General features: G+C 39.4%; 2 protein-coding genes across 2 annotated transcripts; both read right to left on the reverse strand.

Moving 5' to 3' along the window:
• Positions 1-494: 494 nt before the first annotated feature.
• LOC139140313 (mitochondrial amidoxime-reducing component 1-like) lies at positions 495-6,130 on the reverse strand. Its single transcript, XM_070709472.1, has 7 exons — positions 5,812-6,130; positions 4,295-4,486; positions 3,170-3,338; positions 2,107-2,247; positions 1,892-1,953; positions 1,437-1,511; positions 495-776 (listed from the first exon to the last, which is right to left on the reverse strand). The coding sequence occupies exons 1-7, from the start codon at positions 6,048-6,050 to the stop codon at positions 650-652; spliced, it is 1,005 nt and encodes a 334-aa protein (XP_070565573.1). The 5' UTR covers positions 6,051-6,130; the 3' UTR covers positions 495-649.
• Positions 6,131-9,449: 3,319 nt separating this feature from the next.
• LOC139140312 (mitochondrial amidoxime-reducing component 1-like) lies at positions 9,450-16,471 on the reverse strand. The gene is made up of 7 exons (XM_070709471.1): positions 16,202-16,471; positions 14,655-14,846; positions 12,124-12,292; positions 11,058-11,198; positions 10,841-10,902; positions 10,372-10,446; positions 9,450-9,826 (listed from the first exon to the last, which is right to left on the reverse strand). The coding sequence occupies exons 1-7, from the start codon at positions 16,438-16,440 to the stop codon at positions 9,700-9,702; spliced, it is 1,005 nt and encodes a 334-aa protein (XP_070565572.1). The 5' UTR covers positions 16,441-16,471; the 3' UTR covers positions 9,450-9,699.

The raw sequence follows: 16,471 nt of genomic DNA on the forward strand, positions 1-16,471 counted from the left end.
TGAGTCCCAAGTGAATTTAGCGCCGATAAATCACAATGTGGTTGTCAGAGAATTTTGTCAAGCACCTACATGTGTATTTGTCTACAAACCTTAGCGTCTACGCGATAACTTCTTTCAAGTATAAGTCACGGGGATATGCTAGACATATTCAAAATATGCCGTAAGTAAGCTGAAAATGTTTATTCCACAAGGACTCGCCATTATTGTGTAAGGTTTGCAGTCAATTCAACGAAGGGGCCCCCATTATAGATATTTGAAAGATTTGTTAACTGTTTTTCACCTTTCAACAATCACACTGAGAGAGAGAGAGAGAGAGAGAGGAGAGAGAGAGAGAGAGAGAGAGAGAGAGGAGAGAGAGAGAGAGAGAGAGAGAGAGAGAGAGGGAGAGAGAGAGAGGAGGGAAGGGAAACATATTTGATCGTGATTTTATGTAACTATTAGGCCATCGAGTAAGTATCATAGTTGACAGACACCGTCGATGCAAGAATTGCAAATAGGAATAATCACACTACATACATGCTGTTCGTTTGTTTATTTGTGACACATGTATCGTTAGAATTTAAGGAAGAATTGGTACAAGAACTGTAGTTTGGTATGATGTTGTCATCAACAACAGTATCGTTACATCCAAACACGCAGTATGTATTGGTTACTCGTACACTGCATATACGGTATCTCCCTTGGTTACGGTGCCTTGCTGGTCAATGGCCAGATGAACCCCAAACAGCGGTGCATCATGGTACAGTGCTTTGTCCTCCGGCTTGCACATACGATAACTGCAGAAAGAAAAGTTGAAAAGTATATGAACATAATTGTGTTTAGAGTTTGGTTTGGCTCAAGCATTTGCACAAAAAAATGCTATTTGCAATTCTTTTCCATCGCCATCGAGGTCAGAGCCGATGTTTCCCGTCTGACGTTTTAAGTTCACCGTGATCTCGAACTGTTCTGGTATTTGGAACCACGAAACTGTAGCTAAACTTTGAGGGGTACTTCTTTGTATATCACAATAGTTCAATGTTACCACAAAATTGTTATCGTCATTAGAAGTGTCGAAGAATGTTACGCCAGGATAATGATGGCTGTGATTAACTCGAACAGGGTAGCCTTATATTCGGTGCAATTATCACCATTACATGTATGAAGTCATGTGGTCATTTTGCAATCAACCCCTGCTTTGAAATTTGATTGCAATGAAGATGAATTCTATCGTTCTGAACGTGAAAACTAGGATGTGATGCACATGTTAGCATGTAGACTACTTTTTGGTTCTATGGAAAATCCATCTCTCGATGTCTGGCGACGCGGATGCCACCTCTCCATTGATAAGAGCGCCCTCAAGCGAAAGGTCGTCCAAAGTCTCGAACGGACGACTAATTTTCTCGGAAAAATCAACTGCGCTGAAAATTATGTTAAGTCTCTTAGGGACAGATACTTACGTTTTCAAAGTCTTCATGGGATCATTATTGTTGGAAAATTTACCAGTATCGGGATCTACAGTTGTCACTTTACATCTGCAAAGAAAAACGACCAGGATTCACGCCCAATGCTTGTGAACTTTTTTAGCGATGACATAGTCTGTGGACTTAAATGCCGCTCGATTCTATTCCCGACTGATATTGCTCTGATACAAAGCTATGAATGGAACAGATTTGTAAAACTATTAGTGATGTTCACTGCCGAGGGAAGTTCATGCCTAAGCAAGGACATTGTTTTCGGGTTGTGCAGAGAAAATATTTTAGCGTCGAAATCTAACCCAACATACACTCAAAACGCACGTAATTTCACAAACACCTACATATTTTTTGTCTGCTGATGAAGAGACAAAATTAATGCTCTTAGCTTTCTCAAGGAGTGCATCCGTCCACTTCGATCAATGGATAGTTCAGATTACCTTTCGTTGCACTTCACGTGCCTCAGAACAACATCTCCAACTTTGATGTATTTCCAATTATCCTGTTAGGAAAAGAACAAAAGCGTCAAAGGGTTGCCGAGACGTCTTGAGCATAAAAATTCTATTGAACAACGTGCTGTGGTCACTATGATCCAAGTAAAATCACGTCATATAAAGAGCCTTGTGTTCGGAATTACAACTCACTGAGTCCTCACCTCGTCGTACGGTTGACTGTCCGACACAACGAAGTTCGGTCGAAAATTCTTTTCCGTGAGCGGTGCGTCCATCTTACTGTTGAGATCTACAAGAGACGAGTCTGCCATCAAATTGAACGCGGCGTCATCCTGGTAAATCATCTGTCCAGTAAGAAACGGAAAATATTTACTGATGTTGATCTGCTCGATCTGCCCCCCTCTCTCTCTCTCTCTCTCTCTCTCTCTCTCTCTCTCTCTCTCTCTCTCTCTCTTCCTGCGAGAAATCCTACAAAGCTAAGCTTAGGGGCGATATTTTGTCTCTCTGACATAATCAATCGATGAAAATTATACATTGCGCTCTCATTTCCTTTGCTTGGAAAACGATATTTCTCTACTGCGTGTGGAGATGACCACGTTGTAAATAATTTCGTCAATTTGACCATATTTCTCCCTGTTGAGACAGTATATCCTTTCCTTCCTCCTGAAAAATTTCAAAAAAATGTGACGAAAATGGCCACGTCACGTTGTATGGTTTTGTACGGTTCAGTGACAAATAGATAAGATGTAGAGGTTTCAGAGCCTAGCCCTTCGTTATCCTTTTGGCCGTGAACTAGATCTGGAAACAGTTGTTTCAGCGTCGCTAGTTTGTACGTTTTATGTAACCTTTTGTACACATTAATTTTAATGAGTCCATTCTATCTAGCAGGATGACGTCATAAGAGCAAGTAAAGCTCTTTCAAAGCGCAGCAAGTAAAATGTAGACTGAAAGGGGGGGGCGTCGAGAGATCTTTCAGTCTACAAGTCACGCTGCCGTTCAGTTGTCCAAAACTCTTGCACTTGATCTACGAGAAAGTTCATAAATTGATTATACTTAGGGAAGCCAAACCCATTGTGTACCCAAGCACATTAATGTGTGTTTCTCTTGAATTTTGCATCGTTTGGAACAGCCGGCGACGACCAACACGATTCACTATTGTTAAACGAAACTACGTGAATTCGCTAGAAAAATATGGAAAAATCGCAAATGGTTTCATGCGTTTAAATATAAATGAATGCAAAATACGAGTGACAGAGTGACCCTTACAAGATCTCCCTTCTTGCCGATGGGCACCGTTCTTCCCCCATCGCCAACCTCTCTCGGCGTTATGTCGTCATCACCATAAATCATTTTCATTGGTTTGCCAAAATATTTCGTCAGCCATGCTTCGGCCTCTTGTCCGCAATATTTCCCCGCGACATTTTGTTGCCACAGTCTGATGGTGTAAAAAATGCATGGCATATATTTATAGAACGAACTGCTCGAGTATAAAATCCGTCTCCATGATAAACCAAAAACAGTTCATTTTCACCATTATCTAGCATATCCTTTTGGGTGAAATGGATACCCACGAATATGATAATTTTAAACAATAACTGATTTTCACGGGACTAAAACGATTTTAATTCAAGAAATGGAAATGAAATTATAGTTAACGGAGTGGGAAGTATTTTCTATAGTTTTTCATTTTACTCAAATTTCATCATAACCATTCATAACAGTTTAACCTCTGACTACCTTTTATGCCAGATATTTCCGGCGCCATACGATATTGCCATATACCTTCAGTGCCGGAAAAACCCGGCGATAATTAGTATGTATATTTCCATAATTTTATATAATATTCAACTTTTCATACGTTGATATTTTATGCAAAACATATTTTTGTTTAAAATTGAATTAATTTATTAATCAATATTAATAATATTTTAATTTATCAACTAATTATAATTAATAATACGTGGATAATATAATAATTAAAATTTAATATAAACTTAGGCTGTGGTATATAGCAATACATTGTGGGTGGTAGTCAAGGGGTTAAATGGTCATAACTGTCGTCCTTTCTGTAAATAAGAACAATCTTGCTAAGATTTGTCATATATCTAGCAATGTAGTTTTCCTTTGATGTATTTTTTTAAAAATCAGGACGGTGACAAAGTCTGATTACTGTTCTTGGTTGCTTTCTTACCCTAGATTGGGTGCCCTACACTGTCACGCTCTCAAGTGTGCCTATCTGACAGGTCTTTCTCAGAGTTATAGACACTTGCCAACAATCTACAGGTCAGTCGTGACATTTCGGCGTCCTACACGGCTCGTTAGAAAAGACAACCCAAACTTTTAGCAGTACAGGTGTATACCAGCTAACTATTTCACATACATGTAAATTACCTGGTTTCAATGACTTGTCGTTCACCGACTGGGATCTCGTTAAGATCGATGGGAATCTTCAGTGAGGGCATGTTTGGCGCGTTCAGAATCAAGTATCTGGAATCTTCAGACAAACTCGGAGTGATCAGCACCATTGTCGGTTCGTGACTCATCGACTGGAATCGGTCTTCTTCGTTCAGTATCATCCAATGTCTGAAAGAAGTAAGAGAGTCGGTAGAGGTCGGTAGTAATTGTATGTATACGTTGATTGCGTACATGTTAAAGAGAGAGGGGGTGGTCGTCTGAACTCTGCTCGAAGGTTGCCAGGGATCCCTACGACCGATGCGAAACTGTATGTGTAGGGTACTTTGGCGATTGATGAACATGTTTGTTAAGAATGAATAGATATCATGCATAAAATACAGTTTATAAACAAAAAAAAATCGCACACGCGCAGTTCCGACGACCTCCTCCCTTTAATTATCATGCGTCTTGGTATTCCTGTGCATGCCCACATATCTGGTGGAATTCAGTATATTATTTTCACATCCTCAGTTGTTATATGGATAAATCATTTGAAAGCTACTCGCGAGTCGGATAGGCCAAAAAACAACATATTTATCATAAACAGATATGAAAAATAATTGTTTCGGACGATCCCGGTCGAATTTATGATATATTAGTAAAACATAACCAGTACTGTGTCATTTATTCGTAGGGCAAGTTTTGGGTATCTGCCTACTGTGTCGAATACCTGTGGCCGTAGGAATGAAGTCAACGCGCTGCTTGGGTTTAGTGCGTGTCACTGTGTGTGTGAGTGTGTGAGTGTGTGAGTATGTGTACTTGTGTGTCTTCATGGAATAAAGTCCGTGTTAATGTAGTATGCGCCTCGAAAGTGGAATACTAAAAAATTGCCCACAACTTTCCCCAACGTAACTTTTTAATTATTCTCTTACCAAATCAAGAATAAAATCAGGGGTTACCGCGTAAAGTTTGCTACAGGGAAACAAATTACCAAACATTTACCGATGTGAAATTCAAAAATGGCCGGCATTCTTGTGCTAACTCTTTAGAGAAAAGTATAATTTTCGATGTTTTATGAAACTAAGACAGTAAAAGTGTTTTTACACCAAGAGTTTAAAATGAGCCCTCACGTGGTAGATCAGAAAAGTACTGAAAAAGTTGACAGCCCGAGGCCCAATTCTCAGCCCAATTCTGCCTTAAGACTGTCAGATCATAATCTGATATTTATTGTCGGCGGTAGCTTACATGTCAACGAAAATATGACATTTGATCATAGGTCAGCATTTGATGATTAATGGAAATACACAATAGCTAACACCTGGGAGCTAACATAAGTGTTATCAGCGTTATATGTCGATGCAAACTGAATGATTTTTCAAACGTTAATGAGCACCATAGTTAGATATTTACAGATAATTGGTAAAAGGATAACTTAGAATTTTCATCAACCACTTTTCGTTTGTACAAAGTACGGTAGCGTGTCAAGAGATTACTTGTATCCACTACGAGTTTACCTATCCTTGAGTGCGCCATATACCAGGCCACGTTTGGTGCACTGGCCTTTTGTGATCTCGATGGCACGGCAGGATTTCACCGGGTGGATGTATATTGACTCGAGTGTCCCGACTTCTTTGTACGTTCTCTTCTGGCCCGTCTTCTGTGAGGATTTGTATAGTAGTGCCGCCCCGGCTACCGCTGCACCGGCCGCCAAGCCTCCAAGAACTAGCTGCCTGTTGGTGAAGTGTTCGGCCATCGTATGCTGCTTTTGTGACGAGGTCGGTGTTCGTTTATCAATATAGATGTATGTTACAGTTTCTGTGACCGAGTTCGCAGTATCCACAATCCAATGCGGTATAGTATAATATTAACCTGGCCTCTGTATATATCAATGCCAATCTTTCTTATCCCAATTTCAAAACTGCTCTTTATGTATGTCACTTCTGATTCTGTAAGTGCATCGGTACTTTCAAGTATCCAACGTTGAAATAAATACCTTAGAAACGTTGGCTTCGCATAGGTCTTAACGTCACTTCCGCCTAAACGTTTATATACAGGGAAAGGCGAAGCTGTGGCGTTATCGTCGGCAAGTAAAAGTGAATACTCCGACACAAAGAATCGTGTTTTTTCATAGAACTAATGTTACATCAACAGAAAAACTTAGGGTATCCTTTTTTCTTTTCATATCATTTTCAAAGTTAGTTGGAGAAACCTGCAAATTTTATGCACTGTCAGGCTATTTTTCCGAAATACGTTTGTTTCGTTGGTGTATACATTGCAAGTTGCAAGCTAGACTTTCGGTTCAGGTCTAAGATTTTTGACGGTGTGAGTGGGGTGAACGCGATACTTGGGGAGTTCACCTACATGGTCATCAAATCACAGTTGCGATTTACGTTAATCGTTCGGATACAAGGTGACATTCTTCAAGAAGGAAGACTCATCTTTTTTATTTGTATTTTCCTTAATGTTAGTTTTTTTACACACACTCAGTACATTTCCATATGTTTTGAGGAAATCATACTGATTGACGATGACGTATTTTCAAGTAATTAATTAAGGTAGCTACATACCTTTTAGACACTTTCAGATTTTTATTTTTTTCTCAATTGAACACGTCCCAAAGCCCAATAAAGTATACATTTTCTGAAGCCCAGATATAGAGCTATCCGACCAAGCACAGTACACGGTCATTATTTGCATAAGAGTCACGTGACAAGCGTTTTGCTGAAGCTTCAAAAAACCGATTTTTCCCGCCTTATGCAAACACGCTGCAAGATTTCCGGTTAGAATTTCTTCATTGACAAGCCTTGACAATATCCTTCAAAACCGTGTCTGCGATTTTTTCCTGGAGGCTCCATTCAAATTATATGGCGTGATAATTAAAATTCCTTGAAAAGCATCTTCATCTAACACCTTTAAGAGCGCATTAAAAAAAAACAAAGGCATATAAAGAAAATCCCAGACACGGTTTTGAAGGATATTGTCAAGGCTTGTCAATGAAGAAATTCTAACTGGAAATCTTGCAGCGTGTTCGCATAAGGCGGGAAAAACCGGTTTTTGGAAGGTTCAGCAAAACGCTTGTCACGTGACTCCTATGCAAATAATGACCGTGTACTGTGCTTGGTCGGATAGCTCTATATCAGGGCTTTCAGAAAATGTATACTTTATTGGGCTTTGGGACGTGTTCAATTGAGAAAAAAATAAAAATCTGAAAGTGTCTAAAAGGTATGTAGCTACCCCGATAAATTTGGTAATGGTTATTGCGTCACTTACATAGCATTTTTTGGTATATTTTGGTATATACTAAAGCGCCTGTCTAAAAGTAAGAAAAGCTGCTTTTTCCGACAACTTCAAGACTCCGAGTCTTCAACTTTTTTCATGTGATATTGATAAAGTTCAATTTGCCAAGGGGTATTAATCTAACGTCTCGTCTGTATATGGCATGTTATTCGAATCGTTTTGGGTTAATTAATGTAGTATACCTGACTTTTGCTCAAGAGTTTCTTTATGAAATTTTCAACCGTACTTTTACCAAATCAGTAATATCCCGTTGATGAAAAAAGGGGGGAAAGGTAAATTTATGGATTTCCTTCCACGGAAGGATCACATTCAGTCGTACAATTTCACGTTGCACTTTAGGTTCTGGGCTGTACCTAATCATGCATGGGTGACTGTGGTAATATTTCAGTGAGATTTCGCTGAAGATGGGGCGCTGGTGTACGATAACTCATTCTCAACGCCCTGCATAATAATCCTGTTGACTTTGTCATAGGCGAACTATCGTGAGCACCTTTACGATCATGCAACTTTCACTTGCATCAATAAAAGATGGGAAATGACCTTACTCTGGCTCCCTGAAATAACCAAGACGCCCTCAATAGGCGATGTTCAATCTAACACGATTGGAACTAATTGGGATTATTGGATTTTCATATTTTGCAAATTTCTCAAAAGTGTTAGGTGCTATATAGCTGAATGTTGTAATATTGCAAATTACTCATAAAAACAAGTGTGTAACTTAAAAAGAAAAGCAGATGAGCTTACATTTGTAGATGAAATCGACATTACTTCACCATCCAATTATCCCAAATTAGTTCCACTCGTGTTAATTCTTTAAATTTACAAATACACCTTAGGGGTCGTCGATCATAAAAGTCGATGCGCGAGAAACGCAAATTCCTTGATTTTGGTGTCAACCCGTCAAAACGAAACTTCTGAAATGCGACATGAGTATAAGACAAACTGTTTTGTCTATGTACGGAGAATACTAACATGTCTTCAACACACACGTTGCGCAAAATATGCACATGAATATAGATTGATCAAACATAATTTTACTCTTTTTCAACGTTCCGAGTTGTCTATATTCCTCTCTCAGAATTCAAATCATGTTTTTGTATTGTATGTTGTTTTTGTTGTTTGTGTCTTCGATGATCGCGGAGTTAGAAAAGTGTCCGAGCCGCCATGATCATACGTAGAGGAGTCTGCACGTTAAAAAGCCGCACACTGATACGTACCTAATGCATGTACTGTCATTCTTTTTCTCCTGTAGTGTTTCTTTCTATAGTTCTCCTTATCTTTCGGTCTGATTAACCATGAATTTATACCTGTCGTCACCGGTCTTCGACACCTGTGCCAATAGGGTGGTTGACCACGAATAGATGACATTTGCGATTTTGCCGATGGCGGAACACAACGCGCGAATACAAGATAGTTCAGAAAGTGTCGATGCATCCTCAGTGAATTTAGCGCCGACAAATCACAATGTGGTTGTCAGAGAATTTTGTCAAGCACCTACATGTGTATTTGTCTACAAACCTTAGCGTCTACGCGATAACTTCTTTCAAGTATAAGTCACGGGGATATGCTAGACACATTCCAAGTATGCCGTAAGTAATCTGAAAATGTTTGTTCCACAAGGACTCGTCATAATTGTGTAAGGTTACCAGTCAAATCAAGGAATAGGCTCCGTTATAGATATTACTTGAAAGACTTGTAATTGTCACCTTTCAACAATCACACTGAGAGAGAGAGAGAGAGAGAGAGAGAGAGAGAGAGAGAGAGAGAGAGAGAGAGAGAGAGAGAGAGAGAGAGAGAGAGAGAGAGAGAGAGAGACAGACAGACAGACAGACAGACAGACAGACAGACAGAGGAGGGAGGGGAAACATATTTGATCGTGATTTTATGTAACTATTAGGCCATCGAGTAAGTATTATAGTTGACAGACACCGTCGATGCAAGAATTGCAAATGGGAATAATCACACTACATACATGCTGTTCGTTTGTTTATTTGTGACACATGTATCGTTAGAGCTTAAGGAAGAATTGGTACAAGAACTGTAGTTTGGTATGATGTCGTCATCAACAACAGTATCGTTACATCCAAACACCCAGTGTGTATTGGTTACTCGTACACTGCATATACAGTATCTCCCTTGGTTACGGTGCCTTGCTGGTCAATGGCCAGATGAACCCCAAACAGTGGTGCATCATGGTACAGTGGTTTGTCCTCCGGCTGGCACATACGATAACTGCAGAAAGAAAACGTGACAGGTATATGAACAAAATTGTGTTTTGAGATTTGGTTTGGCACAAGCATTTGCACAAAAAAATGCTATTTGCAATTCAATTCCAACGCCATCGAGGTCATTGAATGTGCGTTTTTATCGTTTCAGAGCCGATGTTTCCCGTCTGACGTTGTAAGCTTAAATCCCCCGTGATCTCGAACTGCTCTGGTATTTTGAACCACGAGACTGTAGATAAAGTTTGATGGGTACTTCTTTGTATCTTGCATTGCTGCCCTGAAATAATTATCGTCATTAGAAGTGTCGAAGAATGTTACGCCCCCGGCACGAGGCGATTATAGTGGCTGTGATAAACAAGTAGACTACTTTTTGGTTCAATGGAAAATCCATCTATTGATATCTCGCGACGCGGATGCTACCCCTCCACGGATAAGGGCGCCCTCAAGCGAAAGGTCTTCCTAAGTTTCGATGGGAGAAACGGACGAATAATTTCCTCGGAAAAATCAACTACGTTGAAAATTATGTTAAGTCTCTTAGGGACAGATACTTACGTTTTCAAAGTCGTCAACGGATCATTATTGTTGGAAAATTTACCAGTATCGGGATCTACAGTTGTCACTTTACATCTGCAAAGAAAAGTGACTAGGATTTACTCACAATGCTAAAAAAAAAATCATTTTAGCGGAGGTAATGATATGTGAAATGCCGCTCGATTCTATCCCTGACTTTTATTGCTCTGAATGATTGGAGCAGATTTACAAAACTGTTAGTTATGTCCACTACCGAGGAAAATCATGCGTAAGCAAGGACATCATTGTCGTGTAGTGGAGAGAAAATATTTTAGCATTGAAGTCTAACCCCACATACACTCGAAATGCTCGTAATTTCGCAAACACCCGCATTATTTCGTCGCAAATATCGGCGGCCTGCCTTTGAAGCTGAGAATGCTATTAGCTTTCTCATGGAGTGCATTCATCCCCTTCTATCAATGGATGATTCAGATTGCGATGAAACGTTTACCTTTCGTTGTACTTCACGTGCCTCAGAACAACATCGCCAACTTTGATGTATTTCCAATTATCCTGTTAGGAAAACAACGGAAAAAAAATCAAAGGGTTGCCTAGACATCTTGAGTATAAAATTCTTGTAAACAACATGCTGTGCTCACTATGATACAAGTAAAATCACGCCATACAAAGAACCTTGCATTTGGAATTACAACTCACTGAACCCTCACCTCGTCGTACGGTTGACTGTTCGACACAACGAAGTTCGGTCGAAAATTCCTTGCCGTGAGCGATGCCTTCATCTTGCTGTTGAGATCTACAAGAGACGAGTCTGCCATCAAATTGAACCCGGCGTCTTCCTGGTAAATCATCTGTCCAGTAAGAAACGGAAAATATTTACTGATTCTCTCTCTCTCTCTCTCTCTCTCTCTCTCTCTCTCTCTCTCTCTCTCTCTCTCTCTCTTTTTCTTGCGAGAAATCCTACATAGCTAAGCTTAGGGGCGATATTTTGTCTCTCTGACATAATCAATCGATGAAAATTATACATTGCGCTCTCATTTCCTTTGCTTGGAAAACGATTTTTCTCTACTGCGTGTGCAGATGATCACGTTGTAGATAATTTCGTCAATTTGACCATCTTTCTCCCGTTTGAGAAAGTATATCCTTTTCTTCCCCTTGAAAATTCACTGTAACGGTATGGCACGTCATGTTGTATGGTTTTGTACGGTTCAGCTACAAATAGATAAAATTTAGAGGTTTCAGAGCCTAGCCCTTCGTTATCCTTTTGACCGTGAACTAGATCTGGAAACAGTCGTTAGTTTGTACGTTTTATGTTAACTTTTTATACAGATTAATTTTGATGAGTCCATTCTATCTAGCAGGATGACGTCATAAGAGCAAGTAAAGCTCTGTCAAAGCACAGCAAGTAAAATGTAGACTGAAAGTTGCGCAGCTTTTTCGTAAGGGGGAGGAGGGGAGCGTCGAGAGCGCCCTCGACCGCGACGGATCTTTAAGTCAACAAGTAACGCTGCCATTCAGTTGTCAAAGCTCTTGCACTTGATCTACGAGAAAGTTCATAAATTGATTATACTTAGGGAAGCCAAACCCATTGTGCACCTAAGCACATTAACGTGTGTTTCTCTTGAATTTTGCATCGTTTGGAACAGCCGGCGACGAGCAACACGATTCACTATTGAACGAACCTACGTGAATTCGCTAGAAAAATATGGCAAAATCGCAAATAGTTTCATGCGTTTAAATATTAATGTAAAATACGAGTGACAGAGTGACCCTTACAAGATCTCCCTTCTTGCCGATGGGCACCGCTCTTCCCGCATTGCCAACCTCTCTCGGCTTCGTGTCGTCATCACCATAAATCATTTTCATTGGTTTGCCAAAATATTTCGTCAGCCATGCTTCGGCCTCTTGTCCGCAATGTTTCCCCGTGACATTTTGGCGCCACAGTCTGGTGGTGTAAAAATGGCATATTTTTGAGATTCATATTGTATAGTACGAACTGTTGGCGTGTAAATTTCGTCTCCAGGATAAATCAGAAACACTTCATTTTTACCATCACCTAGCATATCCTTTTGGATGCCATGGATATAGAAATACCCACTAGTATGATAATTTTATGCAATAACTGATTTTCACGGGACTAAAACGATTTTTGTTCAAGAAATGGAAATGAAACGATAGTTAACGGAGTGGAAAGTATTATCCATAGTTTTTAATTTTATTCAAATTTCATCATAACCATTCATAACAGTTTAAATGGTCATAACTGCCGTCCTTTCTGTAAAATATAAATAAGAACAATCTTGCTAAGGGACTGGTCAGTTTCTTCGGCCTGGGGGGGGGGGCGGTGGATTATTTTTTGCCGACGTCAAAAAGTGGCTGACCCCCCTATTCCAAATTTTGAAAACAGGGTGACCCCCCCATTCCAAATTTCAAAAACAGGGTGACCCCCCCCCCGGCGCCGACATAGGTAAAAACAAAGGTGGACATAAATTATATATATATATATATATATATATATATATATATATATATATATATAATATATATATATATATATATATATATATATATATATATATATATATATATATAGTGGTGAATGAAAAGTGACCCATGCGGGACTCGAACCCACACCCCCCGTAGACATTACGGATGCTCTACCAACTGAGCTAATGGATCAGTCGGTCCAATGTGGGCGGTCCTGACTCTTAGATGGGGCTTTTCATTCGTTGTGCGTTGATATATATATATATATATATATATATATATATATATATATATATATATATATATATATATATATATATATATATATATATATATATATATATATATTTTACATTTTACATATATTTATATTTTAAATAGTCATTCTATGTTTTAATGAAATTATTGACATGTCAGTTGTAAGATTGGAATTTCAAAGTGTCAATCTTAATGTTTGAATACAGTACATTTTGAATGAGCTGTATTTTGAATGAGCTGTGAATGTATTTCACACTTTCTATGCTTAACCAGATGTCCTGAACTGTTGTACAGAAATGGATGTCAATCATTAATATCAAAGAGGAAAAAGCAGTGAATCAAAACTTTGATGGGTGTTAAGACTTGCCAACCATCCAATTAAATCTCCTGAGGAGCCATAGAGAGCTTTTTTAGCCAAATCTGATGTGTACAGTGTCTGAGAGGACCTTCTCTTGTAACATTGAAACCATAAAAGCACAGCTAATAATGACAAAAACTGCCTTTTTTAACTGTTATTTTGTTCATAAAAAAGCATCTTTCTACAGAAAACCTGTGACACAAAGGAAAATAATTGCATCAATGAGAAGGAAAGATATCTTGTCATTTTTCTATCTCTAAAATAAGTCACTGTATCAAATATATATTGTGAAATATTTGTGCATGTTGCTTTCTCATACTGAATTCTCATAGAGAGAACAGAAAAGTATCAGGAATTTGTCATCCTTTTCATATGAAATGCAGATTTCATAATGGTACACTTTCACTCGGCAAACATCAAGATATCTCTGATTTATTAAAGTATGGTGCCCGAAGGGCGCGCCGAAAAATATGAACATCCTGATATCTCTGATATATATGCCTTGTATATTAAAGTCATGCACCTGAAGGGTATGCTGAAAAATATCTGATATATTAAAGTAATGAGCTTGAAGAGCACGCTGAAAAATATTGAACATACAGATATCTCTGATGTATGTATGCTTGATATGTTAAAGTTGGGCGTGCTGAAAAGTATGACTGATTATTAAAGTTACGCGCCCGAAGGGCGCGCCGAAAAATACAACTGAATGATGAAATTTGTGGCTGACACTAGCATTTTAGGCAATGATGAGCCTGTTTCAAAATTCAAAAACACACTGACCCCCCCTATTGGGCATTTCAAAAACATGGTGACCCCCCCCATCACCAAAGTCAAAAACAGGGTGACCCCCCCCCCATGAATCCACCGCCCCCCCCCAGGCTGAAGAAACTGACCAGTCCCTAAGATTTGTCATATATCTAGCATGTAGTTTCCCCTGATGTATTTTTTTAAAAATCAGGACGGTGACAAAGTCTGATTACTGTTCTTGGTTGCTTTCTTACCCTAGGTTGGGTCCCCTACACTGTCACGCCCTCAAGTGTGCCTATCTGACAGGTCTTTCTCAGAGTTATAGACACTTGCCAACAATCTACAGGTCAGTCGTGACATTTCGGCGTCCTACACGGCTCGTTAGAAAAGACAACCCAAACTTTTAGCAGTACAGGTGTATACCAGCTAACTATTTCACATACTTGTAAATTACCTGGTTTCAATGACTTGTCGTTCACCGACTGGGATCTTGTTAAGATCGATGGGAATCTTCAGTGGGGGCATGTTTGGCGCGTTCAGAACCAAGTATCTGGAATCTTCAGACAAACTCGGAGTGATCAGCACCATTGTCGGTTCGTGGCTCATCGTCTGGAATCGGTCTTCTTCGTTCAGTATCATCCAATGTCTGAAAGAAGAGAGTCATTAATGGCATGTATACGTTGATTGCGTACATGTTAAATTGAGGGGGTCATCGGAACTCTGCTCAAAGGTTGCCAGGGACCTCTACGACCGATGTAAGAACTGTATGTAGGGTACATCGGCGATTGATGAAAGTTAAAACATGTTTGTTAACAATGTTGCAGCTATGTTGACGTGATGCATCTAGATGCATTAAATACATTGTTTATAAACAAAAAAGTCGCACACGCGCAGTTCCGTCTACCTCCTCCCTTTAATTATCATGCGTCTTGGTATTCCTGAGCATGCCCACATATCTGGTTGAATTCAGTATATTATTTTCACATCCTCAGTTGTTATATGGATAAATCAATTGAAAGCTACTCGCGAGTCGGATAGGCCAAAACACAACATATTTATCATAAACAGATATGAAAAATAATTGTTTCAGACGATCCGGTCGAATAATGATATATTAGTGAAACCACGGTCCCTCTAGGGACCGTGATGAAACATAATGTTGCTGTGTTATTTAAACGTAGAGCAAGTTTTGGGTATAGGCCAACGATGTCGAATAACTGTGACTGTAGGAATGAACTGAGTCAAGGCGCTGCTTGGCTTTTGTGTGTGTGTTTGTCACTCTGTGTGTGTGTATACTTGTGTGTCTTCACGGTGTAAAGTCCGTGCTGAGGTATAGTATGCGCCTCGAAAGTGGAATAGTACAAAATTTGCTCAAACTTTCCTCAAACTTTCCGAAACTTTTAATTGTTCTGTTACCAAATGGGCAAATCAAGAATAAAATTAGGAGTCACCATTCAAAATTTGGTACCCGGGAAACAAATTACCGAACATTTACCGATATGTGAAATTCAATATGGCCGGCATGAGTCTTGTGTTAACCTATTAACTCTAAAGTATAATTTTCGATTTTTTGTGAAAATAAGACAGTAAAAAGTTTTCTTACACCAAGAGCTTTAAAATGAGCCCTCACGTGGTTGTTCAGAAAAGCACTGAAAAAAAATGACAGCAAGAGGCGCAATTCTGCCTTAACAGTTAGATCATAATCTGATATTTATTGTCGGTGGTAGCTTACATGTCAACAAAAATATGACATTTGATCGTAGGCCAGCATTTGATGATTAATGGAAATACACTATAGCTAACACCTGGGAGCTAACATAAATGTTATCGGCATTACATGTCGATACAAACTGATGATAATTCAAATGTTGACGAGCACCTTAGTTAGATATTTACAGATACGTGGTAAAAGGATAACTTAAAATTTTCATCAACCAGTTTTCGTTTGTACAAAGTACGGTAGCGTGTCAAAGAGATTATTTGCATCCACTACGAGTTTACCTATCCTTGAGTGCGCCATATACAAGGCCATGTTTGGTGCACTGGCCTTTTGGGATCTCGATGGCACGGCAGGATTTCACCGGGTGGATGTATATCGTCTCGAGTGTCCCGACTACTTTGTACGTTTTCTTCTGGCCCGTCTTCTGTGAGGATTTGTATAGTAGTGCCGCCCCAGCTAGCGCTGCACCGGCCACCAAGCCTCCAAGAACTAGTTGCCTGTTGGTGAAGTGTTCGGCCATCGTATGCTGTTTTCTGTTGTGACGAGGTCGT

Source organism: Ptychodera flava, chromosome 9, assembly GCF_041260155.1.
Source record: "Ptychodera flava strain L36383 chromosome 9, AS_Pfla_20210202, whole genome shotgun sequence".
Taxonomy (NCBI): domain Eukaryota; kingdom Metazoa; phylum Hemichordata; class Enteropneusta; family Ptychoderidae; genus Ptychodera; species Ptychodera flava.

Excerpts from the sequence above, each read along its gene's own strand:
- LOC139140313 (XM_070709472.1), bottom strand. The coding sequence starts at position 6,050 with ATGGCCGAACACTTCACCAACAGGCAGCTAGTTCTTGGAGGCTTGGCG. Across the intron at positions 4,487-5,811 it reads TATGGCGCACTCAAGGATAG|ACATTGGATGATACTGAACG; the intron begins GTAAACTCGTAG and ends TACTTCTTTCAG. Across the intron at positions 2,248-3,169 it reads TCGGCAAGAAGGGAGATCTT|ATGATTTACCAGGATGACGC; the intron begins GTAAGGGTCACT and ends CTTACTGGACAG.
- LOC139140312 (XM_070709471.1), bottom strand. The coding sequence starts at position 16,440 with ATGGCCGAACACTTCACCAACAGGCAACTAGTTCTTGGAGGCTTGGTG. Across the intron at positions 14,847-16,201 it reads TATGGCGCACTCAAGGATAG|ACATTGGATGATACTGAACG; the intron begins GTAAACTCGTAG and ends CTCTTCTTTCAG. Across the intron at positions 10,903-11,057 it reads ACAGTCAACCGTACGACGAG|GATAATTGGAAATACATCAA; the intron begins GTGAGGGTTCAG and ends TTTTCCTAACAG.